We start from the raw sequence: 27,040 nt of genomic DNA on the forward strand, positions 1-27,040 counted from the left end.
AGTTGATACAACCAGTTTTGCAAAGGTGACCTTGTTAATATAGTGGTAGAAAGAAGAGGTGTGATGTGTTAAGTGTTTTGTAAAGAAGGTGAAATCTTAATCTAAAAGTTGCATATATTCAGATGTTACAATAGGACATGAACTAACTGAAGATCAGGTAAATTTAATGAAAACCAAATCCCACAGCAGCTCATATTTGGATTAAGCAAATGGGATTTGACTCCTTAGTCTATTGCTCCATGATTATTCTGAATTACAGATTAAAAGAAGAAGATTTATATATTTTGTTGCTACGGTCCATGTTATTTCTAAAACTAGATGTAATCAGCAGCAATTGTGATAGTCCAGAATAGTCTACCATGTATTTCAATATCGCCCTCTGGTGGTAAAACAAAATCACACACCCAGACTTAGGAAAGAGGCTGTATAACTTTTATTTGCAAAACCTGTCCCATGAGTTTTAAGGCCAACAATTTTACATTGCATAGATAGAAGTAATACATGCTAAAAGTAAGTGAAAGTAATGGGACGCGGAAGGAAATCCAGCTCTAAAAATAACCATAAAAGACATAATATTAACATAAAAGATTGCACATTGTCTGGCATTTAAAACAGGCCAAGATGAGAACATATACAAAGTAATGATGTAAAAATAATTTATAAAGGCACATTATACGGTATATATAGGTTATATGCGCCCCTCCAGCTCACTTGGACAGAAGTGATAAACCTGTTGAATGGTTGGTAATGTACAGAAAGTCTTCAGATAGAAGGATATTTACAATAGCAGTGGTGTCCATCGCCAGCCTTACTTGTATAACACCAGTATATGTGTATGTCCACAAAGGATGGATACTCTGCAGATGATCTGCTGCGGAATTGCAAAATCTGAAAATTTACAATAACAGTAAAGTAGATGAGACTTTACCAAAAACCAAAAAGCTATGGAAACAACGTGCATGAAAAGTGGAACATATTCTTAAGGTATGTACACACAACTGAAAAATATTGTAGATTTCCATGGTGGCGATACCCTGCACTGATACAATTGGGCGCGAGCTAAACACCATTGTGTAATACTGCAGAGACTGTAGATATCTGTGCAGATGGTACGTGGAAGACAGACTTACGTTTTCTAGTAAAGTGAGGAAGCCTTGGCACAATATTCAGTGTAGAATAGATCACAGTATGTAGTGCTTTATACAAACCACCCCGCAACCAGGGACGGCAGGGGCTAAAGTATAATATATATATATATATATATATATATATATATATATATATATATATATATATATATACTTGTTATGTCAGTTGTGCTATAAGGAAATTGTCAGTTACTTTACCATAAGTGGCAGCCATAGAATAACACACGAGCGGGCGCTGAACAATATGTAAACACAGCCAACATTTCGGCATTACTTAGAAAAATAACATGAACTATTGCAAATGATATATAAACCCACAACCTCTAACTATGAAATAACTGACAGTAAGAAGGCATATTTGTGTGAATAGGGTTCAAGATTCTAGTCTACAACTAAGGGGAGACATCTGACCTTCCGTAATGTGGTGGAGCTACTGCCCGCTACAGGTGCCAGTACTGATCCAGAGAAACATGTATGTGTGATTTGCTGGCAGATGTGGAAGAGACTGCACTTTCATTGCTTCCCCAATATGTCCATCTTCTAATACACCGCACTCCTGTAAAGTATAAATTTTTTCCTACACTTTGCAGGTGTGACAGGGGGGATTGTATCAGGTTTTTTTTTTGCTTTTTTTTAACATATTGGGTGGCAAAAAGAATATAGCTGGCCAAATATATCTATATTTTAGAAGTCCATAGACTAAATCTGCCAAAGGTGGTGCGAACAATTGACCATCCAAAGTGTATGGGGACCTCCTGACTCTGCCCTGAGGGCAATATTCATGGAGGAGAAGGGTCAAGTATGTTGCTTTTTAACTTGCACAATCCTTTATCCCTACCAGAAGTGACAGGTTGTGAATTATTCCCCTATTCCTACTGAGAACACAGTCACACTCGGCTGAGTTAGAAGTGCATGTGTATTGGAGGTACAACTGTTAACTGAAAAAGTATTCAATGGACAGGTGTATTAAGTGTATAGCCAAAGTAAGATATTACTACCAGATCAGCAATGGCATTCAGCACTCCATGTTATGGGAGATCAGAGCTCTACATAAAATAAGATAAAATAAGTTAAAGTACAGGTTCTCCTGACACCTGCAGTAGTGTTATGTTAAATGTATTGTACCAAGTTTTGAAGTTATTGATGGGATAGGGGATAACTTCATGATTGGAAAGGTACAAAGGGCTGGTGCCCCACTGTTCTCAAGATCGGGGTCCAGGTTCTCCTCCACAATCATGAAGTGACCCCCTATCCCATCGATAACCTCAAACTTGGTAACTCTAAGGCTCTCAGACAATTCGTTCTGCTTTTCATGACTGTTACCTGAGCTATAGGAACTTGTTGTATATGACCAACTACATGGAAGAAGGAACTGAGAAAATCTGATTGTCAATAAGAAACGACAGTGACATGTCTGAATACTATTAAAGCAGTTGATACATCTCTTGCATTTATATTACACATAACAGGATTACAGGGCTTTCCCCACTAAAGACATTTATGGGTTATCAACTGGGGACGCCCCACTGATCCTAAGAGATGGCCATGCATATGCTAGCACTCCATTCTAGTGAACAGGAGGTGCACGATTAGTGGAGCATGCTCAGTTGGACACTTCTTGCCACACATTTCAGGATATGTTAAGCCAACAGCAAAGGCAACCAGGTTTTTTGGCCTAACCACCTCGATGTGCTATTTACAGTTTATCTATTAAAGGAATCTGTCTCCAGTACCCAGCTGATCTGTCCAGCCCTGGAAAAAAATATATAGGTTAAGGTCCCTGAAATTGCTCAGTGTTTTCCCCTTGTGAATCCATATCTCAGTTGCGGAGATAGTATTTCTTGTTAATACGCCGTTGAGCTTAACTGAAGCAGTGGTCCGACAGAGCTCATTTACAAACTGAAAAAAAACATCAATATCTTGGAAAAAGAAGTGCCGATTCACAAAGGGAAAACAAGGTTTGATCCAAATGACCCAACTTATCTTTCTACGGGGTGGTTGATATCCCGGATTCTGGTTACAGACTCGCTTTAAAGGAAAGTACAAGAGTGCTAGTTTGGGTTCCCTTTCAAGTTCATGTGCAAAACAGGTTAAACCAAATTACCATCCGACTAGCAAAATAAAGTGAACATCCTTAAAAAAAATAAAAAATAAAAAGGTAGAATTGTTTTCAAAATTAAAATTCATTAAAATAGCCATAGAAATCATTGCTGAGGGTTGTAGTACAGCTTTTCCTAACAACTTTAAAAACAAACAACTACCGTAGTTCTGACCTAAAATAAAGGCAGCTAAAAAGTTGTTAAAAAAAGAATAAAAATATAAAACATTGTAAACATTTCAGTCTTGTATCAGACTTTGCTTTCTTGCAGCATGATGTGCACAAACAGCGTGGCAGATGGAAGAAGATCTCCATTCCTATTCAGAAGGTGTATGTGCCGATAACCTGCAATTTAACAGGAGAAATATAGCCAGGATTAGTGGTGACTAGTATAATAGTATAAGCTTGTGGTATCCCACCTTGTATGCTTGTATAACTACTGAGTAACCAATCCAAGGGCTAATAATAATAATTATATATATACAGTCCTATGAAAAAGTTTGGGCACCCCTATTAATCTTAATCATTTTTAGTTCTAAATATTTTGGTGTTTGCAGCAGCCATTTCAGTTTGATATATCTAATAACTGATGGACATAGTAATATTTCAGGATTGAAATGAGGTTTATTGTACTAACAGAAAATGTGCAATATGCATTAAACCAAAATTTGACCGGTGTAAAAGTATGGGCACCTCAACAGAAAAGTGACATTAATATTTAGTAGATCCTCCTTTTGCCTCTAGTCGCTTCCTGTAGCTTTTAATCAGTTCCTGGATCCTGGATGAAGGGATTTTGGACCATTCCTCTTTACAAAACAATTCAAGTTCAGTTAAGTTTGATGGTCGCCGAGCATGGACAGCCGGCTTCAAATCATCCCACAGATGTTCAATGATATTCAGGTCTGGGGACTGGGATGGCCATTCCAGAACATTGTAATTGTTCCTCTGCATGAATGCCTGAGTCGATTTGGAGCGGTGTTTTGGATCATTGTCTTGCTGAAATATCCATCCCCGCCGTAACTTCAACTTCGTCACTGATTCTTGAACATTATTCTCAAGAATCTGCTGATACTGAGTGGAATCCATGCGACCCTCAACTTTAACAAGATTCCCGGTGCCGGCATTGGCCACACAGCCCCAAAGCATGATGGAACCTCCACCAAATTTTACAGTGGGTAGCAAGTGTTTTTCTTGGAATGCTGTTTTTTTTGGACACCATGCATAACGCCTTTTTGTATGACCAAACAACTCAATCTTTGTTTCATCAGTCCACAGGACCTTCTTCCAAAATGAAGCTGGCTTGTCCAAATGTGCTTCTGCATACCTCAGACGACTCTGTTTGTGGCGTGCTTGCAGAAACGGCTTCTTTCTCATCACTCTCCCATACAGCTTCTCCTTGTGCAAAGTGTGCTGTATTGTTGACCGATGCACAGTGACACCATCTTCAGCAAGATGATGCTGCAGCTCTTTGGAGATGGTCTGTGGATTGTCCTTGACTGTTCTCACCATTCTTCTTCTCTGCCTTTCCTATATTTTTCTTGGCCTGCCACTTCTGGGCTTAACAAGAACTGTCCCTGTGGTCTTCCATTTCCTTACTATGTTTCTCACAGTGGAAACTGACAGGTTAAATCTCTGAGACAACTTTTTGTATCCTTCCCCTGAACAACTATGTTGAACAAGCTTTGTTTTCAGATCATTTGAGAGCGGGCTGTCCATGCTCGGCGATCATCAAACTTAACTGAACTTGAATTGTTTTGTAAAGAGGAATGGTCCAAAATCCCTTCATCCAGGATCCAGGAACTGATTAAAAGCTACAGGAAGTGACTAGAGGCTGGTATCTTTGCAAAAGGAGGATCTACTAAATATTAATGTCACTTTTCTGTTGAGGTGCCCATACTTTTGCATCGGTCAAATTTTGGTTTAATGCATATTGCACATTTTCTGTTAGTACAATAAACCTCATTTCAATCCTGAAATATTACTGTGTCCATCAGTTATTAGATATAGCAAACTGAAATGGCTGCTGCAAATACCAAAATATTTAGAACTAAAAATTATTAAGATTAATAGGGGTGCCCAAACTTTTTCATAGGACTGTATATATATATATATATACACACACACACACACACACACACACACACACACTCTCTCTCCAATTTGCAGATGGTGGCTCCAGTACACGTTGCAGGCCACTGTTACCGACACAGCAGAACATGTTACAAATGTCAATCAATGACAGGCCTTAGTGGTGTCTGAAGCCACAGTCTGTGATATCTTCCTACAATGGCAGCCAGCAGGAGGCACCAGCCAGATCTAGGACTGGCTATTATGATACAGGATTAGGCAACCAGCATGTATTCATTACCTAGTTGTAAACTGGTCAGTGGAAGCGTGTATTGTCCCACAAAGTCATTCCGTGAAGAAGCGTCGTAATCCTCTACCAGGAATCTCACCAAAGCAAGGGCAGGCACATCGATCTCAAACTCAAAATGCTCATTCCACATGGGCTTAAATCCTGAAACGGGTGAGAAATAAAATATGAAGAAAAAAAAAAAAAAAGAGATCCCTGTGAATGAAGTTGAGCTTTGTGGGAGAAATCAGAAGGAAGCCATCCCACAGACACTTCCCCATGTCAGATTTAGTTTTTTAATAATTGTGTCTTCTCTGCAGTAATACTTCATACTAAAGTGAAGTTCTCCGTCATGGGGTAGATTATTGGGTTTTCATGCTGCCGGGGTTAGAGCATAGTGGATAGCTACAGAAAACTAAACCGTTTCATCAGATTTGGCGTACAGTATATTTTTTTGAACTGGCTTGGAAATGTAAAGCACCAATCCTTCTTACCATTGTTATCCACAACTTTTGAGAACTTCTTCCCTTTGTCCCGTGCGACCCCTAATATCTCCACAGTCACAAAGGGGTCCACTATTGAGGATGACTTCTTGCTCAGTTTTGGCAGCTGCTGTCCAGAGATGATCTAAATATATTATGGACCCATGTTAGTAATGTGTGATTACTTTGTATTACACTTTAAAAAGGAACATTGAAGACAGAAAATGTACAAAAAAAATTCCAAGATTCATTCTATCTATCTATCTATCTAGTAGAAAAAAAATGCAGAAGCAGAACATCATACAAACCGGGTGAAAAGCCAAACTAGAAGATGGCTAATCTTCAACTATCTATCTATCTATCTATCTATCTATCTATCTATCTATCTATCTATCTGTCTGTCTGTCTGTCTGTCTGTCTGTCTATCTATCTGTCTATCTATCTGTCTGTTCTCTGTCTGTTCTCTGTCTGTTCTCTGTCTGTTCTCTGTCTGTTCTCTGTCTGTTCTCTGTCTGTTCTCTGTCTGTTCTCTGTCTGTTCTCTGTCTGTTCTCTGTCTGTTCTCTGTCTGTTCTCTGTCTGTTCTCTGTCTGTTCTCTGTCTGTTCTCTGTCTGTTCTCTGTCTGTTTTTCCATTGATCTCCTGCTTACCTATCACTCCACTATTAATTCACATTACAAATAAAACAAAGAAATACAGAAGCAAATCTTCTCTGTGTGACCCAGCAGCTCAACCATGCCCCCAATCCCAATCCTCTTCCATGTTCTATGTCTTCACAAGACAACTGGCTGCAGCAGGAGCCTCTCCCATCTGCAATGTCTGCAGTAGGACAAAATATTTTTAAGCCCCGCCCTTTAGTCAATTTCCAGTTAAAGATCAAGCAGATGAATCTCTCTGTTCTGACGGATTTCTACGAGAGCGTGTTATTGTTATGAACATCCAGACAATGCTTCTGCCTGATCCATAGTGGAAAAAGATCATATCTTGTTTACCTTTATCATTTGTTTCTAGTTGTTCCTTTAAAAAGGACCTTTCACCTCCTGGGACACATGCGGTTTTATATATACCGCTAGAAAGCCAACATTGCGCTGAATTCAGGGCACTGTCGGCTTAACTGTTCAGGGCCCCGGGGGAAGAGTTATCAGTGCCGATACCGTAGCTCTTCACCATCAGAAGGGCGTTTCTGACATTCAGTCAGGAACGCCCTTCCTCACAGTAGCGTCTATAGTGCTGTACTGGGAGAGGGGGCGTTGCTTACTGCCCAGCGATGACGCTGAGCGGTGAGGAACGCCAACCTCCCCCCCCCCCTTCCCCCCCGTACTCATCTATGGACGAGTACTATCAGGAGAGGAGGGAGGCGTTCCTCACTGCTCAGCATCATCGCTGGGTGGTAAGCAACGCCCCCTCTCACAGTACAGCACTATAGACGCTACTGTGAGGAAGGGCGTTCCTGACTGAGTGTCAGTAACGCCCTTCTGACGGTGAAGAGCTACGGTATCGGCACTGATAACTCTTCCCCCGGGGCCCTGAACAGTTAAGCCGACAGTGCCCTGAATTCAGCGCACTGTTGGCTTTCTAGCGGTATATAAAACCGTATGTGCCCTAGGTGGTGAAAAGTCCTCTTTAAGGAGATCGCTGTTACATTGGGAAAGATCCACGAGATACCATATTTAAATACAAATCCACAGAAAGTTCACTTTTATGAGAGTATAAAACCTTCTATTATGTCAAAATGGTGTGTAAAAGTATTTGTTATGTAAATAGATTTAAAACAAAACAAAAAAACAATACTCAACCATTATGTTAAGTTTCTTCGGAGTCCACCACTCTCCATCTTGAATGGACTTTGGATTGAATTTAGACTGGTTAAATCGAAGGAATGATGGTTTAAGGACATAGCCGCAGAACCCATTGTCACGAAACTTGCCTTGATAGACGTCCATTTCTGTACAGGGGGTCTGGAAATTCAAAGCCACTGAAAAAAAAAAAAAAAAAAAAAAAAACAAAACCATTGTGTTAGTAAATGTTGGATTCTTGCCTAACTACACAGAAAGAGACCTGGGAAAGGATGAGCATATCAGATATCACAGGAAGCAACATGTCACAGACAACAGGGGGAGTTGAGGATGAGCAACTTTTCCTTTGAAATACTTATTATTCATCATCTCTTCTCTGTGTATAATCAGGATTTGGTGACACTCTCTTCAATTTTATTGCTGACCTAAAATACCCTCCAATGTCACAAATGTAGCTGGCACTGGATTAAACCTACAGCAGCAGATAGCCTAAGCGCACATTGTCATAGCAGACAATTTCCCATTTCATTTGCTAAGAATAAAAGATTAAGAAAAAAAAAATAGAAATCTGTAATATCCCAGCACAGATGGTAATATAGCTTTTGATGTGGCTCCGCTTTACAGAATCTACTTTCTTGGTGACAAATCCATTTATTTGGGACAATACTTCCCAACCTGTCACGATCCTGACACAATTAGCTCATAAAAAGGGGATTCTTTAAAATACAGGATCTGAAAAAACAAGAATATGTGAATTACTTAACCCTTTCACACCCACTCCATGTAAATTAACGGGCTAATGGTATGGCCTGTGTGAAACTGAAGCTTGTTCAGTTTACATGCTATCTGTGCAGTCTGATTCTGCAGTCATGTGTTAAGCGGACCATACACATTGCATATATAGTAGGTCAGCTGCACCTGCTGACTTTGGACGGACCGCATGGCCATCTAATATATATGGAGTCTTCAGATGCTCCCTAACAGCAAGTGTGGGGGAGATAAGGATTGGGCAACTGGATTTCAACATGCCGGAGTGCATGGAAGCTATTATTCAAGCCCCAATTAATAGGAACAAATACTGTCCTGTGTAACAGTGCCTTTGGTCTTTTGTTGGCCAACTGCATATTTTATACAGCACAAGGAAAAATTATTTGTCACCCCGTGCAAATAGAGAAATGCTGCAGACAAACAATGAAACAGCATTTGGGATTTTGCTAAGAATTGTCCATCACCCTGAAATTTGCATCTGCCTGTGTAAAAGGGCATTGACTGATGGGGTAAATCATCTATTGGTGCCCATCCTCCACGGTGTTGATGCATGCAAAGGGGCCGTTACTCCCCTCCTAGTAAGTAGACATGCAGGTTTCCAATGGCTATTGGGATTAGTATACTAAAGGGGAGAAGTGGTTAGAAAATGTAACACGACTTTGTCTAGGACGCACCCACCTATCTGACAGCCCACATTCCACATGTCCACAGCACTGTAGTTGGAAGAATCGGTCCTCATGCCGTCAGGATAAATTCTGGTAAGCTGTCTCGAATTATGGCGAATAAAACTGTTTCCTTTATTGAAAAGAGAACAACAATACATGAAACAAGAAGTAACTGAAATGTCCATATTTGTAATATTAAAAATGCAAGAAAAAAAAACATAAAAAAAACAAGCCTCTGTTTCTTATGTATACAGAAGAACAGAGGACAAGGGTATCGTCCAGTTTGTGCCAGGTGACTGCTGCAGCCAATCACAAATGTCATTACTGACCTCTTGATATACAACACGTGAGTACTGTGACATGCCACTGAAGTGGTGACTACTCAGGCTGTGACTAGCTGTCTGACCCAAACAGCAGGGGGAGTAGTAAAGTGAAGGCCAGAACTACCACTGATGGATATGAAGATCCAAGTATATACTGTAAGCCGATGGCTGGCTGGTCAGGTAATGGAGGGGGTGTACATCTCACCCAGACTACTCAGGTGGGTGAGATGAGAAAACTCCAGAAAGAATGTTTCTCAGTAGATAACTATTGTCTCCTGAGGGTTATTTCAGAGTTCCAGTTACTGGGCTGGATTTTTAGGAATGGCAGGTAGGTTGGTAGTGGGACCTGTCATTCCCCCCCCTCCAGTCCACACTTTGGGGATGATCCGGCAGCAACTCAGCTGCAGAGAGTCTGCTCATCAAGGGAGCTTAAGAAGCCAGCTCCAGCAGCAGACTTGGGCAGAGTTTGGCTGAAGAGCCGACAGAGAGGTCATATTTTTGGAGTTGTGTCCTGAATGATTCTACTGGATTTTTGATTTCTGCTATTCTATGTTTAGTTAGAGCCTAGCCAGGCAGGTATTTATTTTCATATTGTTTCCTTTTGTTGCTGCACTGCTTTTTTGAGTGAAAATAAACTCTACCTATGTTTTGGACTAAAGAAACTGGACTTGTGTGTCTATGCCACCCCACCTAGCAACCCCAGACCTGACAATTTTTGTATATACATACATATATACATACATATATATATATGTACACACACTTACAGCCCCATCAGGAGCATTATTCAATATTAATGATGGTAATATGCAACACTACAATGACCCATACAGGTCTCGCTTTCACTATAAAGGGGTTGAGAAATCCTGACAATACCTGAAAACAATCTTCAACAAGGGGTTAACTGAAAAGCCCTATGAGTAGGATTCAGTAAAATAAAGTAAAATACTTAAAGGGATAGGTGATAAATGTATGATCCATGAGGGCCCTAACAATAGGATAGGGGTTCATGAGTGCCATGTATGAATGGAGAAGTGGTGCACACATGTGACTGCTACTCCATGTACCTCTCTATGTGACTGTCAGACATAGCCAAGTGTAGTGCTCTGTGAGACCCATAGAAGTGAATAGAGCATGTGCACCATTGCCTTCACACAGGGAACTCATTAACCCCCTCATGATCGCTGAGGATTCCAGTGGTTGGGACTAAGGGATCATACATTTATCCCCCATACTGCTGATAAACACTTGAAGGTCCACTCCTTTAAGTCTTTTACTTTGTTCTACTGAAACCTACTCAAAGCACGTTTCTGAAAATGGTTTTTGGTTATGTGGTGGTATTTTTTTTTTTTTCTTTTTTTTTTTAATGTAGATTGTGAGCCCCACATAGAGCTCACAATGTACATTTTTCCCTATCAGTATGTCTTTGAAATATGGGATGGAAATCCATGCAGACACGGGGAGAACATACAAACTCCTTGCAGATGGTTTTTTTTTTGCCCTTGGTGGGATTTGAACACCAGGACTCCAGCGCTGCAAGGCTGCAGTGCTAACCACTGAGCCACTGTGTGGCCCCATGTGGTGCTATTTTGGGTGCGAACTATTATTTTCTCACACATTGCTAGCCAAGAATTATGGCAGCTGTAATGCACAACTACATTGATTATAATTAAAAAGTAAATCCGCTCTTTGGACCATGAAATTAAAAGAAGGCAATTAATCCCAATCTGTCAACGACAACACCCTGTGAGTAAACAGTGCGGCCTCAGTCTTACCTGACTCATTGGCCAGCTTCAGAGCTTTGCTCTCAGTTAAGGAGGACATTTCGTAGAAGGACTGATGCTCTGTGGCATATTCAAAGCCACGGAAGTGCACGCTCTTGCAGTAGATCACAGTGTCGGACAGTTCCTTGGCCAGCTTCAGCTTTGCACCCTACGATACAATTCAGTACAAATAGGTTGTACTAACAAAGTACTTTTAGAACTGTTCAAAAAAATTGTTTTTTTTATTTTGTCGAAGACTAGTCTGCTTACCGCGCCTTTCTTGGCATGGACATTAGACTTGACAGCTTCATCGTCCATTTCTGCAGCCTCATCCTCATCAGACACATCCTCTGCCTCGGCGATGCTGTTCTCTGTTTCCTTGATGCTGGCTTCCAGTGAGCCGAGCTTCTTTCCTTTCACTAAGACTTTCCCTTTTAGTTGCTGAAACAAATGAGCCAAAGCTTAAGAATGTAAAATACATTATAGAAGCCAACATTGAATTCATTTTCACAAAAAATGTAATATGTCCACATATGATAAAAAAAAAAAAGTATACAGTCATGGCCAAAAGTTTTGAGAATGATACAAATATTAATTTTTACAAAGTCTACTGCTTCAGTTTTTCTAATGGCAATTTGCATATACTCCAGAATGTTATAAAGAGTGATCAGCTTAACAGCAATTACTTGCAAAGTCAATATTTGCCTACAAAATGAACTTTATCCCCCAAAACACATTTCAACATCATTGCAGCCCTGCCTTAAAAGGACCAGCTAACATCGTTTCAGTGATTGCTCCATTAACACAGGTGTGGGTGTTGATGAGGACAGGGCTGGAGATCAATCTGTCATGATTAAGTAAGAATGACACCACTGGACACTTTAAAAGGAGGCTGGTGCTTGGCATCATTGTTTCTCTTCTGTTAACCATGGTTACCTCTAAAGAAACACGTGCAGTCATCATTGCACTGCACAAAAATGGCCTAACAGGGAAGAGTATCGCAGATAGAAAGATTGCACCTCAGTCAACAATCTATCGCATCATCAGGAACTTCAAGGAGAGAGGTTCCATTTTGGCAAAAAGGCTCCAGGGCGCCCAAGAAAGACCAGCAAGCACCAGGACCGTCTCTTAAAAGTGTTTCAGCTGCGGGATTGGGCTACCAGCAGTGCAGAGCTTGCTCAGGAATGGCAGCAGGCAGGTGTGAGTGCATCTGCACGCACTGTGAGGCGGAGACTATTGGAGCAAGGCCTGGTCTCAAGGAGGGCAGCAAAGAAGCCACTTCTCTCCAGAAAAAAACATCAGGGACAGACTGATATTCTGCAAAAGGTACAGGGAGTGGACTGCTGAGGACTGGGGTAAAGTCATTTTCTCTGATGAATCTCCTTTTCGATTGTTTGGGACATCTGGAAAACAGCTTATTCGGAGAAGACGAGGTGAGCGCTACCACCAGTCTTGTCTCATGCCAACTGTAAAGCATCCTGAAACCATTCATGTGTGGGGTTGCTTCTCAGCCAAGGGAATCGGCTCTCTCACAGTCTTGCCTAAAACACAGCCATGAATAAAGAATGGTACCAGAATTTCCTCCAAGATCAACTTCTCCCAACCGTCCAAGAGCAGTTTGGCGATCAACAATGCCTTTTCCAGCATGATGGAGCACCTTGCCATAAAGCAAAGGTGATAACTAAATGGCTCGGGGAACAAAACATAGAGATTTTGGGTCCATGGCCTGGAAACTCCCCAGATCTTAATCCCATTGAGAACTTGTGGTCAATCATCAAGAGACGGGTTGACAAACAAAAACCTACAAATTCTGACAAAATGCAAGCATTGATTGTGCAAGAATGGACTGCTATCAGTCAGGATTTGGTCCAGAAGTTGATGGAGAGCATGCCAGGGAGAATTGCAGAGGTCCTGAAGAAGAAGGGTCAACACTGCAAATATTGACTTGCTGCATTAACTCATTCTAACTGTCAATATAAGCTTTTGTTACTCATAATATGATTGCAATTATATTTCTGTATGTGATAAAAACATCTGACAAACACATAAAAACCAGAGGGCAGCAGATCATGTGAAAATAGAAGATTTGTGTCATTCTCAAAACTTTTGGCCATGACTGTACATGGGCTTTCTGACCTTCACATCCCCAGGCCACAGCTTGGTTACTCTTGGTGATCATCGTCTCATCTAGTTTACCTTTAACTTTTACAGTTGATGAATATTTGCTAGAAATATTGAGATCTTAAGGCAATATCTCACCTCTGGAGAGGGGAATTCCTTTATTTTTCCTTCAACTGGCCAAGTCAAAAGCATATCCCCGAGTATTTCCTTCATGTGCTTGGCCATAGTCTTCTGCTGGTCAAGACTGCAGTGATTTTCCAGAGAAATGATCACAGGGTAAGGAGAAGTCTTAAGGAAAGAAATATACAATTAGGGTTCTTGTCTTCGCTCCTGATTAGAGACTTCGATGTTTAACAGGTTGTGCTATAGCTTAGAACTAGCCAGTGATATGTAGGAGAGATCAGTGCAGGGCTTTAGGTGAAGCCGCCTTAAAGTGACCTCCAATTATAAAACCATTATTATAAATGAATGGCATGTATGAATAGAAGAAATGTTGTAATATATCTTATTTAAGAAATATGTATTCCTTCTCCATTTGTCATGCTGTTACTATTTACATATTAGTCTATGGAGAGGGGAGAAGACGTCCCAATAACTGCAGCTCCTAAAACCTGCTGCACTATATTACAATGATTTAACAATCTACAACTGCACAAAGGAAAGCAAAACCTGAATTAACAGCCCCCCACCTTAAAGTTCTGTGTGTGAGAAGGGTACAGATCCAGACTCCATGTAAACAATCAGATTTCAGAAATTTATTAAACAAATCAGTTGTGTGTGATTTTACTCTTAGGCCCGATTTATATCTGCGTTCGGGTTTCCATCCAGGGAGTCCACTTGAGGACCCCTCCCCAAACAGAAACCTATCTGCATAAAAAAGTGGTTATCTAAGGAAACCTGCGGACCCCATAGACTATAATGTTTCCGCACAAAAAATGTGTTGAGAAAAGTGCTGCTTGAAGGATAGGGGAACGGAATGGCCCAAACGCAGATGTATATCGGGTCTCGTACCATAAATCAGACACTGCAGCTCTGTTCTGTGAAAAGTGTTCTCAGATAACAAGGCATTGATAAATCACAATTGGTAGCATTTTAGAGTTACGTGATACCATGTACTGACTGTATATCTCTGCTGATGGTTCTCTGCCTCTACATATGTATCATGTGATGCTATCACAGTAGGGCTGAAAGGTCTCCAGGACTGGGGAGTCTTTAGGCCAAAGCCACATCTCCATGTTTCCACAGACCAATTCAAAGTCCTGAACCAACTCCTATCCGAAGCAGTATAGATTCTCAGATTTTTTAAAACAGCCAGTGATTGAATTCTTACAAAGGTAAATATTCAGCAAAGTATCTAATTATATAATATTAATAATCATATAATATAATTTAAAATGATTTAAAATATTAAAAAATGATTTAAAAAATATTTTGAAACTGGAGGTTTTTCTGACACCACCTCCAGCCAAAATTAGTCCCTACTGCCACTCTGTCTCCAACTTCACAGCCCTGATGTCCCATCATGTTGCAGTGAAGTATGCACACACACACAAAAAAAAACCAAAAAAAAAAACCCACAACAACACACAAAAATTGGTCAGCACTGCCAAAACATCTGAACAAGAAATACACGTTGCTGTGGCCGAAATACAAATGTGAACACACAAAAAAAAGTTTCAACCAAGAGCATTACTACAATCTCTCTTAGGGGGCGTTCACACTACCGTCGGTGTACGACAGCTAGTGTCCGCTGCTAATGTCCAGTCAAAATCTTGCAAGGACATTAGCAGCGGACACTAGCTGTGTCCGTGACATTTTTCATTAATTTAAATGGCGATCGGGTGCGTTCTTTTACAATCCGTGCCTGTCCTTAAGTGTCCGTTCGTAAAGATGTCAGACTTTTCAAGCGGACAGAAAAAACCTACATGTCGGGTTTTGCTGTCCGCTTGAAAAGACGGACATCTTTAGGAACGTACAGTTAAAGAGGACCTTTCACCATTTTGCCCACAGGCAGTTCTATATACTGCTGGAAAGCCGACAGTGCGCTGAGTTCAGCTCACTGTCGGCTTTCCCGATCTGTGCCCGGTGTGAAGAGCTTACGGTCCGGTACCGTAGCTCTTCTATGGTCAGAAGGGCGTTTCTGACAGTTAGCCAGAGACGTCCTTCTTCACAGCACAGCCAATCGCGCTATGCTGCGAGAGCCAGGAGGAACTCCCCCCTCCCTCCCTGATAATGCTCGTCTATGGACGAGTACTGCGAGCAGAGGGAGCGGGGAGCGATTGGCTGTGCTGTAAAGAAGGACGTCTCTGGCTAACTGTCAGAAACGCCCTTCTGACCATAGAAGAGCTACGGTACCGGACCGTAAGCTCTTCACACCGGGCACAGATCGGGAAAGCCGACAGTGCGCTGAACTCAGCGCACTGTTGGCTTTCCAGCAGTATATAGAACTGCCTGTAGGCAAAATGGTGAAAGGTCCTCTTTAAGGACAGGCATGGAGTGTAAAACAACGCACCCGATCTCCATTTAAATGAATGAAAAATGTCACGGACACAGCTAGTGTCCGCTGCTAATGTCCGTGCAAGATTTTGACCAGACATTAGCAGCGGACACTCTCTGTCGGACACCAACGGTAGTGTGAACGCTCCCTTAGGGAACTGGTCTGCCATAAGTTAAGGACAAAAAAATAAATCTATCGTCTTATATTGAAAGGAAACTAATACGAAAGTGAAAAATGTTCTTGCAAACCTAAAGATAAAATTTTCCATAAATTTGTCAATATTCCAAAACAATGATGACACCATCTTGTGCAAAATTCTTCTTACATGATTTCAAAGGACAACATTTCACAAAGTTTCGGTATTAGTGTAGCATGTCTCTACACGTTTTTGCTCTAGTGTAGCATGTTTCCACATTCGAAAAACTCATAGTAAAGGGAACTGATGAGCAATTTCAGCAATGATGTTGCAAAACGGAGTCTCTCGATGTTGCAGTCTCCACCAATATTCAGCCAAATGTCCTGGCAACAAATTTGGCGAAGTACCACGCATCTTCTGCAGAATTTCTGTTTTGACATGACCCGAATTTGCCTCGATTCTCTGGGTGTTGACGCCGGTGAAAGGGTTTACAAAATTTTGTTGTTGTTGTTGCTGCTGCTGATTAAGCTGTTGATCCGACAGACGTAATCGATTTTGCTTGGCAAATTCAATAGCCTGATCATCAGTTGACGTTAGCTCACAGAATTCACAAATATTTGGATCCAAAGCCATGTATCGCGTTGTTACTGATATTTATACCTACTCTGCACTTTCGTGATGTGGAGAATGACAAGGGACCCCCAAAGCAGGCTTGCTTGGGACACACATGGTGGCATGGTACCCCAAAATGTGTGGTAAATAAAATATACTTTTTCTCCTCAGGTTCACTCAGGGAAGTAAAGACTGTGTAAGCTGTGTAAGCACTGTAATTCAAATTTCCCGCCTTTTTCACTTACCTCAGCTGATGTTCAGGGTGAAAGGTCATCACTAGGCAGATTTCACTGATTCTTCTGGAAGATGTGGAGACATACTGCACTATAGTACACATTATGTGGAGACGCATCTAATCATTTTCACGCGCTTTCACGATGTGGAGAATGTGGAGACGCGTCTAATGTGGAGACATGCTACACTAATACCCAAAGTTTCTACATTGAAGCTTTGCAAGCGCTCACACTGAATTGCCACAATGTTAAGGTCCATTCATACACAGTAAACGCGCGCGCATTTTGGCAAAATACACGTGTGAAAATAAGACTCCCATCGACCTCAATGACATTTTACACGTGTAAAAAAAAAAAATGGCATTGAAGTCAATGGGAGTCTTATTTTTACATGTGTATTTTGCCAAAATGAGCACGCGTTTACTCTGTGTGAATGGACCCTTAAGCAGAAGGACCTAGCCATTCTGAAACTCTTCACTTACTTTAAAGGCATAGTTCTTTATAGCTTTTATGACATCTTTGAAGAGGATTTTGGAAGTGAGTGTGTAGCCATGATAAATAACCGGTTCTCCATTAGGTCCATCCCAGCAGTCCAACTCCACACAACGACAACCCTTACTAAGGGCCCTGCATGAGAAATGTGACAGCTAAATAAATCCGTACATCAAAGCGACATCAAAATGCAGTCAAAATGCTTGATGATAAAAAAAATAATTCAGTAATGTAAATCAGCCCTGAGATAAGTGAAAAAAAGTGGCATCCACATATATAAAAACTATAACATGAAGAGGTTGGAATAAGTAATGTACTAAATCTTTAGTCTGAAGAGTTGCAGATTTGATACACAGTGTAAGGAGCTTACCGTATATAAGCTTCGGTACTGCTTGGACCCTTCAGCTGGTCCTCCATCAGGTAAGTGTTATGCGAGGAGGAGATGAAGTAGTGACACAGCGGTTGCTTCATGTCCTGGTAAACCTTTCTGTGCGCTGGATTGAATATACCTCCATCGTCAGATAACAGATAGATAAGGAAGCCATCTTTCGTCATAGACTGCTGCTTTTTACCTGCAAAGGTAAACAAGACACACTTAAGGAAGCTCTTCCATGAGTAAGAAACACCGCCATTTTTTTACCCTTGTAACACCATGTAATAATTTTGACCAAAAGAAATTTACAACAGAGTAAAGTAGCGGCATGAACTGACATGTTTATAGAGAATACATTGAGACATATGGAAATTTGTGCTCCAACAGAAAAGCAGAAAGGTAACTAAATAGGTGCTTGATAATCGTATATAGAAATAGGGCAATGACATAAGACTTTACCCATGCCAACATTCAGAAACATTTTGCCCTGAGGACCATAATAAATACCGACATACTCTGTCGTGCTTGTTCACATCTGCGCCCCGGTCTCCGTTTTGCAGGTTTCAGTTTCCTGCACAAAACTGAGCAGGAGACGGAAACCTGCAGGACTCTCTCACCCATTCATTTGAATGGGTTTGAAAGATGTCTGGCCATGAGTGCCGGTGAGCGTTTTATGCTCTCCACCGCGAAACCGTTTTTTTAAAACTGGACACAGAGTCTGACATGCAGTACTCTGTGTCTGGTTTAAAAAAAACGGTTTCACGGCAGAGAGCATAAAACGTTCACCGGCGCACACGGCCGGACCCGGTCTGACAGCTTTGTCTTCTGCATGCAGAACGGACTCCGGGCGCTAGTGTGAACCTAGCGTAAGGTCAGGTTCACACATGAACACAACTCATGAATACAGTTCTATACATATGGACATCATGTGTCTTTATACAGCAGCCACTGAGGAGACGACTACAAACCTGATGGAAGACATAGTAGTGACAGCCAGCCTACCTTCTTCACTTGGTTCATACTTGGTGATCAAGGACTTTGCTTGGTCTAAGCTCAGTGTTTCGTGCTGCTCATCCTTCAAGAATTTTTGGAAGTTACTGGCGGACATGAAATTCTCACTATCCTTATATGTGGAAAATATAACATTGATCTCGTCTCGTGTTGTCAGCATCTTGTAAAACTCCTCTATTTCATCATCCTCCAGGGATCCTGTCCTTGATCTGTCACATTGCTGGGAAAAAAAAAATTAAAATTTAAAAAAAAAAAAATAAAAAAAAAAAAAAAAAATCGACAAATCAAAAATTTTACACATATTACATTGAAAAGGTTAATGTATTTTAGAGAAATGTTCACCCTCAATAAAGGGACATGGTCTATTTTGGTGCCTTAAAGGAGTTTGCAGGCTGAAGATATTGTAGCTCTAAGAAGAAGTCAATAATATCAGATCAGTCTGATAACTTTTGTCACCGATGATCGGCCGTTCGCAGAGAATATAGCAGGAAGCAGACAGCTGTATTCTGGGTGTCATGGCTGAACCAAAGCACTGCAGCTTAGCTCTCATTCAAGTGAATGGGATCTAATTGGCAGTAAACTGATCTGGCCATTACACAGAGAGCACTCTGCTTCTTGCTCCATTCTCTGTAAATCAGCTGCTGAAAACAGCTGATAGATGGGGTGCTGGGTGTCAGACCCCCACTCCTTTGAGACCAATGTCCTCAGGATTGGTTATTTAATTGTTCTTATAATGGTATATGATACATAATATTCCAAAGCATTATTGCACATCAGTGTTACACTAACATACAACCTATTAACAGGCAGAACATGGTGGCAGACATGGCAATCCATCAGCATCCCACAATGTGTTTGCAGTTTTCCTCTCCCTATAGCGAAGACATGCCCACTGGAAGGAATAATTGTCACCTGACAACTAACCGGTGATCTTACCTGGAATATCTGTTTTGCATAGTTATCGTCAGTTTCAATGTTTACTTCTTGCAGGAATCTCTTTAGCTCTTTAAAGCTCATTTTGTTGTCCTTGTTTTTATCAGCTTTCCGTAGACAGGAATGGATCCAGCTATTAGCATTATCAAGGATTAATATGGTATTAAAGCATAGTTTTGCACTTCATTAAAGAGACCCTTTCATCACCTCCACCAAGTTCTTTGCATATGTGGAGGGGCCCATCCACTGATTACAGTGGAGTTAGAATTTTCTCTCTAGCCAACACCACTAGTGAGTAACAAGTACAAGTAGTTTTGGTGCCTGATGTGCTATCTAAGCTCTGTAATGTCAGGTGAGCGGTGTCAGGCAGGGGGCGTGATTCACAGCTCCAATCAGAGGCAGCCAGTGTCAGAGCTCAGAATCACACCCCCAGTCTGCACCTACCTGACAGTACAGAGTCTTAAATGGCATACCAAAACTAACAGCACTTATTGCTCAGGAATGGTGGAGGCTATAGAAAAAATTCCAACTGTTCCAGGGAAGTGCTGCCAGCAAACTATCACATGTTCCACATATATGATCACAAAACAACTGAGGGTTTACTTGATTGTTGGTGATTATTCTCAGGTTTACACATTACACAGGGCAATGACTGGAGATGAACAGTCATCGGCTTGTGTAAAAGGAATTTAATATGTGCAGAAACTCTCGTCTAATGCAAGTTCACATTAACTGAACTAGGTAGGCAAAATGTTGCCAGAAGTCTCTTTGATGTGAATGGTCGCTATTTATACTGAATTACTCAATCGTTTTTTTACAGCCAGGTAGTAAATTGTAGTGTGTCAAATGTCATAGAAAGGTTAGTAAAGTACAATGTGCTGTTGCCTCACGCCACCACTTCAGACCCTGCCAACCAATAATTACAAGATCTCAGGGTAGGAGACGGTTTTCAGACATATTTTTATCCTGAGTCTACGCCCTGTTTTTACTGTTCCCTGCAATTCAGAACATACGTGTACTATAAAACATGGCTGATAGCAGTTTACAGAATACACCACAAAATACAGAAGCACAAAAGTGGACTGTGTTGTCAGAATCAGATTTAGAAATAATTATATTGTCATTTATTCCACAAAAAGCAAGTTCTAGAAGAAACGTCTATATTATTAGAAGGGCTAACCAGTCATAATATGTCTGATAACATTGGCTGGTGACTTAGGCATAAAATGCATAAGCTGACCCGAATATAAGCCGAGGCCCCTAAGTTTACCACAGAAAACTGGGAAAACTTATTGACTCGCGTATAAGCCTAGGGGGGAAATGCAGCAGCTACTGGAAAATTTCAAAAATTAAAATGGTTTTTGGCTGCAGTAGTTGCTGGGTGCTGGGGAAGGGGGGGGAGGGGGTTTGGTTTTCTGTTTGCCCCTTCCCTGAGCTTGAGGACTGGGATTTTTTTCCCTCACGTGGAACTCAGCCTGGCTGAATATAGGGTATCTGTAATGCTCCTATTAACCCCTTCCTGACGGAACAGGAGCACTGCAGATACCCTATATTCAGTAGGTCGGGCACTTTCAGACACAGGGATACCTAATGTGTATGTGTGTCACAGTCATTTTCTACTTTTATATGTATTCTAGGGAAAGGAGGGATGTAGGAAGTTGTTGAAGTCACTGGCACATTGTCACGGTACAATCTCTGCGGACAGTGTAAAAGATACTGTTGCAGCTTCTGATTCTGGTTCATGGACCGAGAGTTGCTCATAATTTTAGTTAACCCTTCAGTCCATCGAGCAGCTTCTTCATTAGAGCTGGCGATCAGGTCGAGGTTCTTTCGTTGACCCTTAAAGATAATAGAGAAACAGCGGTCGCTTGGGACATCATTGGCATACCTCTTCATCCCTTCCGTCTCATGGCCAAGACGCACATCTTCAACATCATCAATGCTGACTGACAGAGAAAAAGGAAGATTAAATTAATCCTGACATAAAAAGTTGGGTGTATATGAATGTTCAGTTATGCGAGGAAGACCATACAGTATACATTAGAGGTGACATGTATGTTATAGGTTTGTCATTTATGGTACAGATATTTTTAGGCTTAGTCCCTTCTGAGTTCATGTACTGGTGCTGTATGATTGCTTTGATTGAAAGACATCTTTCAATCCCAGGAGAACAATTAGGAAGTCTCCAGATTTAGTCAGGCTCTGATTGACCATCTAAGGGATTTCTAAATCATCATCTCCAAAATGTATGACATATCCACAGATTAGGAGGGACTTCTATTCTTAGAATGGAGGTCTCACCAAACCTGCCTATTCCAGGTTCACACTAGCATTTGGTTTTCCATCCTTCGGGTCCACACGGGGACCCCAAAGACGGAACCCCTGTCCGCTTGCAGGACTTCTCTCTCTCTCTATCGATTCTAAGTCTTGTATGGAGACTGAAACACTAGTGTGAACCTAGCACCATGGCTTCTGTGAATAGTGCCGCAGCTCAGTGATGCCATTTATTGGTTGTATCAGAGGGCTTCGATTCTGACCTGACAAAGATCCCAGGAGAGAAGAGAAATGCATCATCATTACCAAATTCTTTGTTAAAGGTTTTTTTTTGGTGGGGCTAAAGCTATTTATGACCTCTCCTAAGGATATGTCCCCAGATTGATGGAATTTTTAACCCAATTTCCAATACAGAAATTATAATTAGAATATACTAAAAGCCATTTTCAAGATTATGATTGGTTGAGATATGGATGAGACGACACTACAGTACATGGATTTATTCTGTATATGTACACTGTACTGTCGCATACTCTCTGACAGGACACATTGGGGCAGATAAACTAATATGGTTTAGTTTTTAGAAAGTGCAAAGTGTAGACAGTCTTCGGCTTTATGCACATGACCGTTCACCTCTATGGCCCGGGTATGGGGCAGTCAGCCGGTAAAAAAAACTCAGGACAGACTCACTAGAAGAAGTGAATGGGTCTATGAGGCCCGGGCTGCATACAGATGTCATCTATGTTCCGTCCATGTTGTGTCACCACAGACCACCTATATGTACACACTCTTGTGTATGAAGCCAAAAATGTCACCCAATTTATCAAAGTACCTAATGCGTTTTCAAAATGTGGTGTACTTTTAGACCATTTACTTAACTTTACACCACTTATTTGCTGGCTCAGATTCGGACACTATTGTGCCAAACTTTTGGTGCACAGTTTTGCATATTAAGCTCTGCCCCTTTACCACAAGCCACACCCAAATGTCAGACAAAGCACTAAAACTAAAGGGTCTCAAAGAAAATGAAATGTAAAGCATGTATGCCATTTTTGAGCACAAATTACACCTGAATTAGGGTGCATTTTTAGGACTGTCGCGTTGCTTTTTGAACACTATAACTTTATGCACTCAAACTGCAAAACAGGAACACACACAACCAAAAAAGAACACTATAGTTGCACGCCTACTTGTTGAGGATTGCACTGCATCTACAGAAAAATTCTGTTAAAAGGGATTGTCCAGGCAAACCCTCTGATCAGACATCAGGCGTGGAGAGATGCAGCTGCACACTGGGCAGTCAGGGCGCAGAGTCAAGTATCTAACCCAGCAAGTATCCTGCACACAGCAGGGGGAGTTTAGGGAACCTACAAAAGCAGAGACATCCTACAAACTCCATACAGATCTTGCCCAAGTAGGAATCAGCCTCTTGACTCTATTGTAGCAGTGAATAGCCGTGTACTGCATAAGAGCAGCCTATAGAGTGTATATTTGCAGACGCATGGGACTTATACCATGACAAGAGGTCTTCCAGCTTACAGTGACATTAGAAGGAATTGTTTCCAGCTCAGTTCCTGCCCATATCCTCCAGCAGACACGTCATCTTCTCTAGCACAAGGTGCCCTGTCTAGAGTTTTGTCTGATCCAGATCAGGAGGACATCACTGCCCAATAAATAATATGGACAATCATTAGCAGAATTAGAATTACTGTGGAAATTTTAAGAGAATGGATTAGGACAAAATGTAACTCAATCATTCTTTCAATAAGTCTCTGTAAAGATGTAAAATAAGACAAAGCTCATGGCAAAGCATGGCCCAATTTAAAGGAATTGTACAATTTAGAGGCCTTTATGCAGTGTAGAGGCCATTAATAAGGGCAGAAACATACCTTTTTGGTCATAAACTTGCAGATGACTTCTGTATCCATAAAAACGTGAATATCTCTGCATTGCTTCATCGGTTTGTGGCCAAAAAGTTATGTTTCTGATCCTATTAAAAGCCCCTACTAGAGATGAGCGAGTACTATTTGAAACTCCCGTTTCAAATAGCACATACCCATAGGAATGAATGGAAGCGGCCAGCACGCAGACTTTGCCGGCGGCCGGACGCTTAACCCCCTGCGTCCACTCATTCGTATGGGTGCGTGCTATTCGAATAGTACTCGCTCATCTCTAGCCCCTACACAGCATTATAATCGGTTTGTAGGTCATTTCAGACATGGCAGACTCTCTTTAGGGTATGTTCACACAAATCATACTGGTGTAGATGTTATGGGGATGAGCTATATGGAGAATTAATCAATATATATTCTGCGAGGGCTTATTCCTCCTGCCGGAAGCAATTAGCAATCGGCAGAATTGCCATGATGCGTCAGTATTCCCACCAGGAGCCATATGTATTTTTATCAGGATTTGCATCGTCGGGATTATTTTCTATTAGGTAAGAACAGGTAGAACGTACAATAGAAAGTTTATACAGTAAGTACAGATGTGTTATCGATTAAGAGGGATGTAATGCAGATGTGCACAGAATTCTATAGGCCATGTACAATCACAAAATGGCTGAAAATAGCACAGGCTGTGTTATGAAAAAGACATGACGTATTTTACCACAGGCAAAAAGATAAAATGAGGCCACCAAGTTTTGCTGATACGTGCCCCAGTTGCACAGATATTGATACTGTTATTTTCGGCACCGATATTCTGTGTCAGAGGGGCCGGCCTTACGGCTCATGGTGACAAATGCCCCTCCGACAGTACAAAACCATAGAAGTTCAGTCAGGGTGGGCAGTGCAGTGATATCAGACCAAATCTAAGAACGCTGATATTTCTGCAACCTGAATGAAAGCATTTTCTCCTTGAGAATCAATGTCTCTGTTACAAGATATTGGCTATTTTCTGCAACATGCAAATGATCTGTCTGGAGCAACAAGATTGTTGTCATTGCTCCAAAGAGGAAAGTGGCACGGTCCTCATTGCTCCTAAGAGCTCACTTGCTTTACAAGGCACCAATTCACAAGGGGAAAACAATGTTTGATTCACACAACCCTAGGCTATCTGTGGGCTGGGTTGATATTCTGGGTTCTGGTGATTGACCCCCTTTAAAGGCGTTTACCCAGATGAGAAAAGTGAATGCAGTCAGCGGGGGATGTATAGAAAATAAAAATGCTCTAATACATACCTGCATTCTCCCCTTTCCTGCTCGGTCCCATCAACTTGACATCACTGATGCAGTTGCTCTGTATACAAGCAAAGTAGCAGCTAAGCACAGGAACACAGGACGATGCAGGTAAGTATCAATGCATTTATGGCGACATTTTGTGCATTCACCCTAAGAATTATTCCTATGTCCGTACATTTTCAGCCAACATAGAAAGTGTTTTGCAAATGCCATGGATGATTCCGTTTTCCTTTTCCCATACCCACAAAACTAAAGGACAGGATGAAACAAGGAGAGGTGCCTTTGTAAATACAGATGTTTCACCTGGATAAACAATGTCCTCCAGGTCATCCTGATTATAAAGTGACATCCAGCAGAAATCTCAGTGTGTGCTGGATCTGGCCCTCGGCGTGCATGCCAAACTCATCTGCTAGCCAAGAGAGAGGAGAAAAACATGAGAACTCATATCAGGGAAATACAAAGTCCACTCATAAAAGGGGAACGCCGCAGCGAGCGTTGGCTGAAGCAGATGCCTTTGATTTTCCAGCGAGTAGAGAACACACCCAAGAGCTTCTGTCTCATATTACTGCTATTACATACAGGGATTGACCGTTCTCATTGTCAAATCTACTTACCCAATATTTATTCTACATGTTCATGATGGCTAATGGAAATCTTATTGCCCAAAGACGGCAAACAGACAAATGTGTGTCACAGGGCGGCCTGTATTCTTGTCTACACAGTTATATATGTATTATGTTACAGCAGACGGATCAATTCCCGTCCTGCGGGCCCAAAGAGGACAAAAAGGCCACCTATGCAAGCTACCCCTTATACTTTCAGGTATACTTACTCATCGCTAGGACATCAATACTGGTTTTGGATACCATTAAAAAAAAAAAAACACAAAAAAACCTGCAATGTGTGAACATGGGCTCATTAGCGACACAGGTTTTCATGAACATTAATACTAATGAGTTATCTTATCATATAGGTAGTGGTGACGTGGGGGGAATCTGAGTCCTGTTTAGTGGTTTGGGGGGGGGGGGGGCGGAAGTGCTCTGTAACAGGCATCAGACCAGGCCCAGCTCTGTACACTGTGTAGCAGCCATGAATGATACTAAAGCTTCCTCCAAGTCAGGTGAATGGGAAAGAGCTGCAGGATTATTCATGGACATCAATCTAGAATAGAAAAAAACTATTCTAGATTGCTGTGGCCCATTAAATCAGCCGATCGGCCAGGGTGCCGGGGGTCAGACCAATGCGACATGGGATTGCAACACCGAGATATGTTGCAGAAATGTAGTGGAAAACTGCGGCAAAGAGGTTTCTGTATATCAGCAGAAGATTGCAGTATATGTTAAGCATATTTTTAAAGAATTTTTTTATTAAATTTTAATTTCCCATGTCCCAATCTAAATTAAAATATATATATATATATATATATATATATATATATATATCCTGCAATTTTCATTGTAGCCACTAAGCCTAAATAATAGACTGACACTTGCCAAGTCTGTAGGGGTTTACTTTGCAGCAGTCACCTCATTTACAATACAGGCAGGATTACAATATTAGAGAACACCTCTATAGACAACACCTGTAATGATCCAGCAGTGTATCCACTACTGGCAGATGATGTCACAGCTGATATACTCCCTTCATACCTAGATAACTCTCCCATAAATCTCAATGAGTCAGCTCCAATCTATTGCGTCTTACGACCATCTCTCTGCTGGTAAGCACAATACTAAATGTGGTTTAAAGAGGAGGGGAGAAGCTCAGGGAAGATGGCCGCCC

General features: G+C 41.3%; 1 protein-coding gene across 2 annotated transcripts in view; it reads right to left on the reverse strand.

Annotated features, from left to right (window-relative positions):
• Positions 1 to 1,281: 1,281 nt before the first annotated feature.
• PLCD1 (phospholipase C delta 1) overlaps positions 1,282 to 27,040 on the reverse strand; it is a 79,384-nt gene continuing 53,625 nt past the window's right edge. For both annotated transcript variants that reach the window (XM_075271490.1, XM_075271489.1), the window contains exons 3-15: positions 21,521 to 21,749; positions 19,807 to 19,936; positions 18,862 to 19,090; positions 17,857 to 18,058; positions 17,477 to 17,621; positions 13,655 to 13,804; positions 11,666 to 11,836; positions 11,408 to 11,564; positions 9,323 to 9,439; positions 7,877 to 8,055; positions 6,094 to 6,226; positions 5,615 to 5,764; positions 1,282 to 3,591 (exon numbers count right to left, since the gene is read on the reverse strand). In XM_075271490.1, the coding sequence (XP_075127591.1) occupies positions 3,497 to 3,591; positions 5,615 to 5,764; positions 6,094 to 6,226; positions 7,877 to 8,055; positions 9,323 to 9,439; positions 11,408 to 11,564; positions 11,666 to 11,836; positions 13,655 to 13,804; positions 17,477 to 17,621; positions 17,857 to 18,058; positions 18,862 to 19,090; positions 19,807 to 19,936; positions 21,521 to 21,749 (2,087 nt within the window). In that variant the 3' untranslated portion in view covers positions 1,282 to 3,496. The remainder of the gene's footprint in view (positions 3,592 to 5,614; positions 5,765 to 6,093; positions 6,227 to 7,876; positions 8,056 to 9,322; positions 9,440 to 11,407; positions 11,565 to 11,665; positions 11,837 to 13,654; positions 13,805 to 17,476; positions 17,622 to 17,856; positions 18,059 to 18,861; positions 19,091 to 19,806; positions 19,937 to 21,520; positions 21,750 to 27,040) is intronic.

This window comes from Leptodactylus fuscus, chromosome 4 (assembly GCF_031893055.1).
Source record: "Leptodactylus fuscus isolate aLepFus1 chromosome 4, aLepFus1.hap2, whole genome shotgun sequence".
NCBI classification, from domain to species: domain Eukaryota; kingdom Metazoa; phylum Chordata; class Amphibia; order Anura; family Leptodactylidae; genus Leptodactylus; species Leptodactylus fuscus.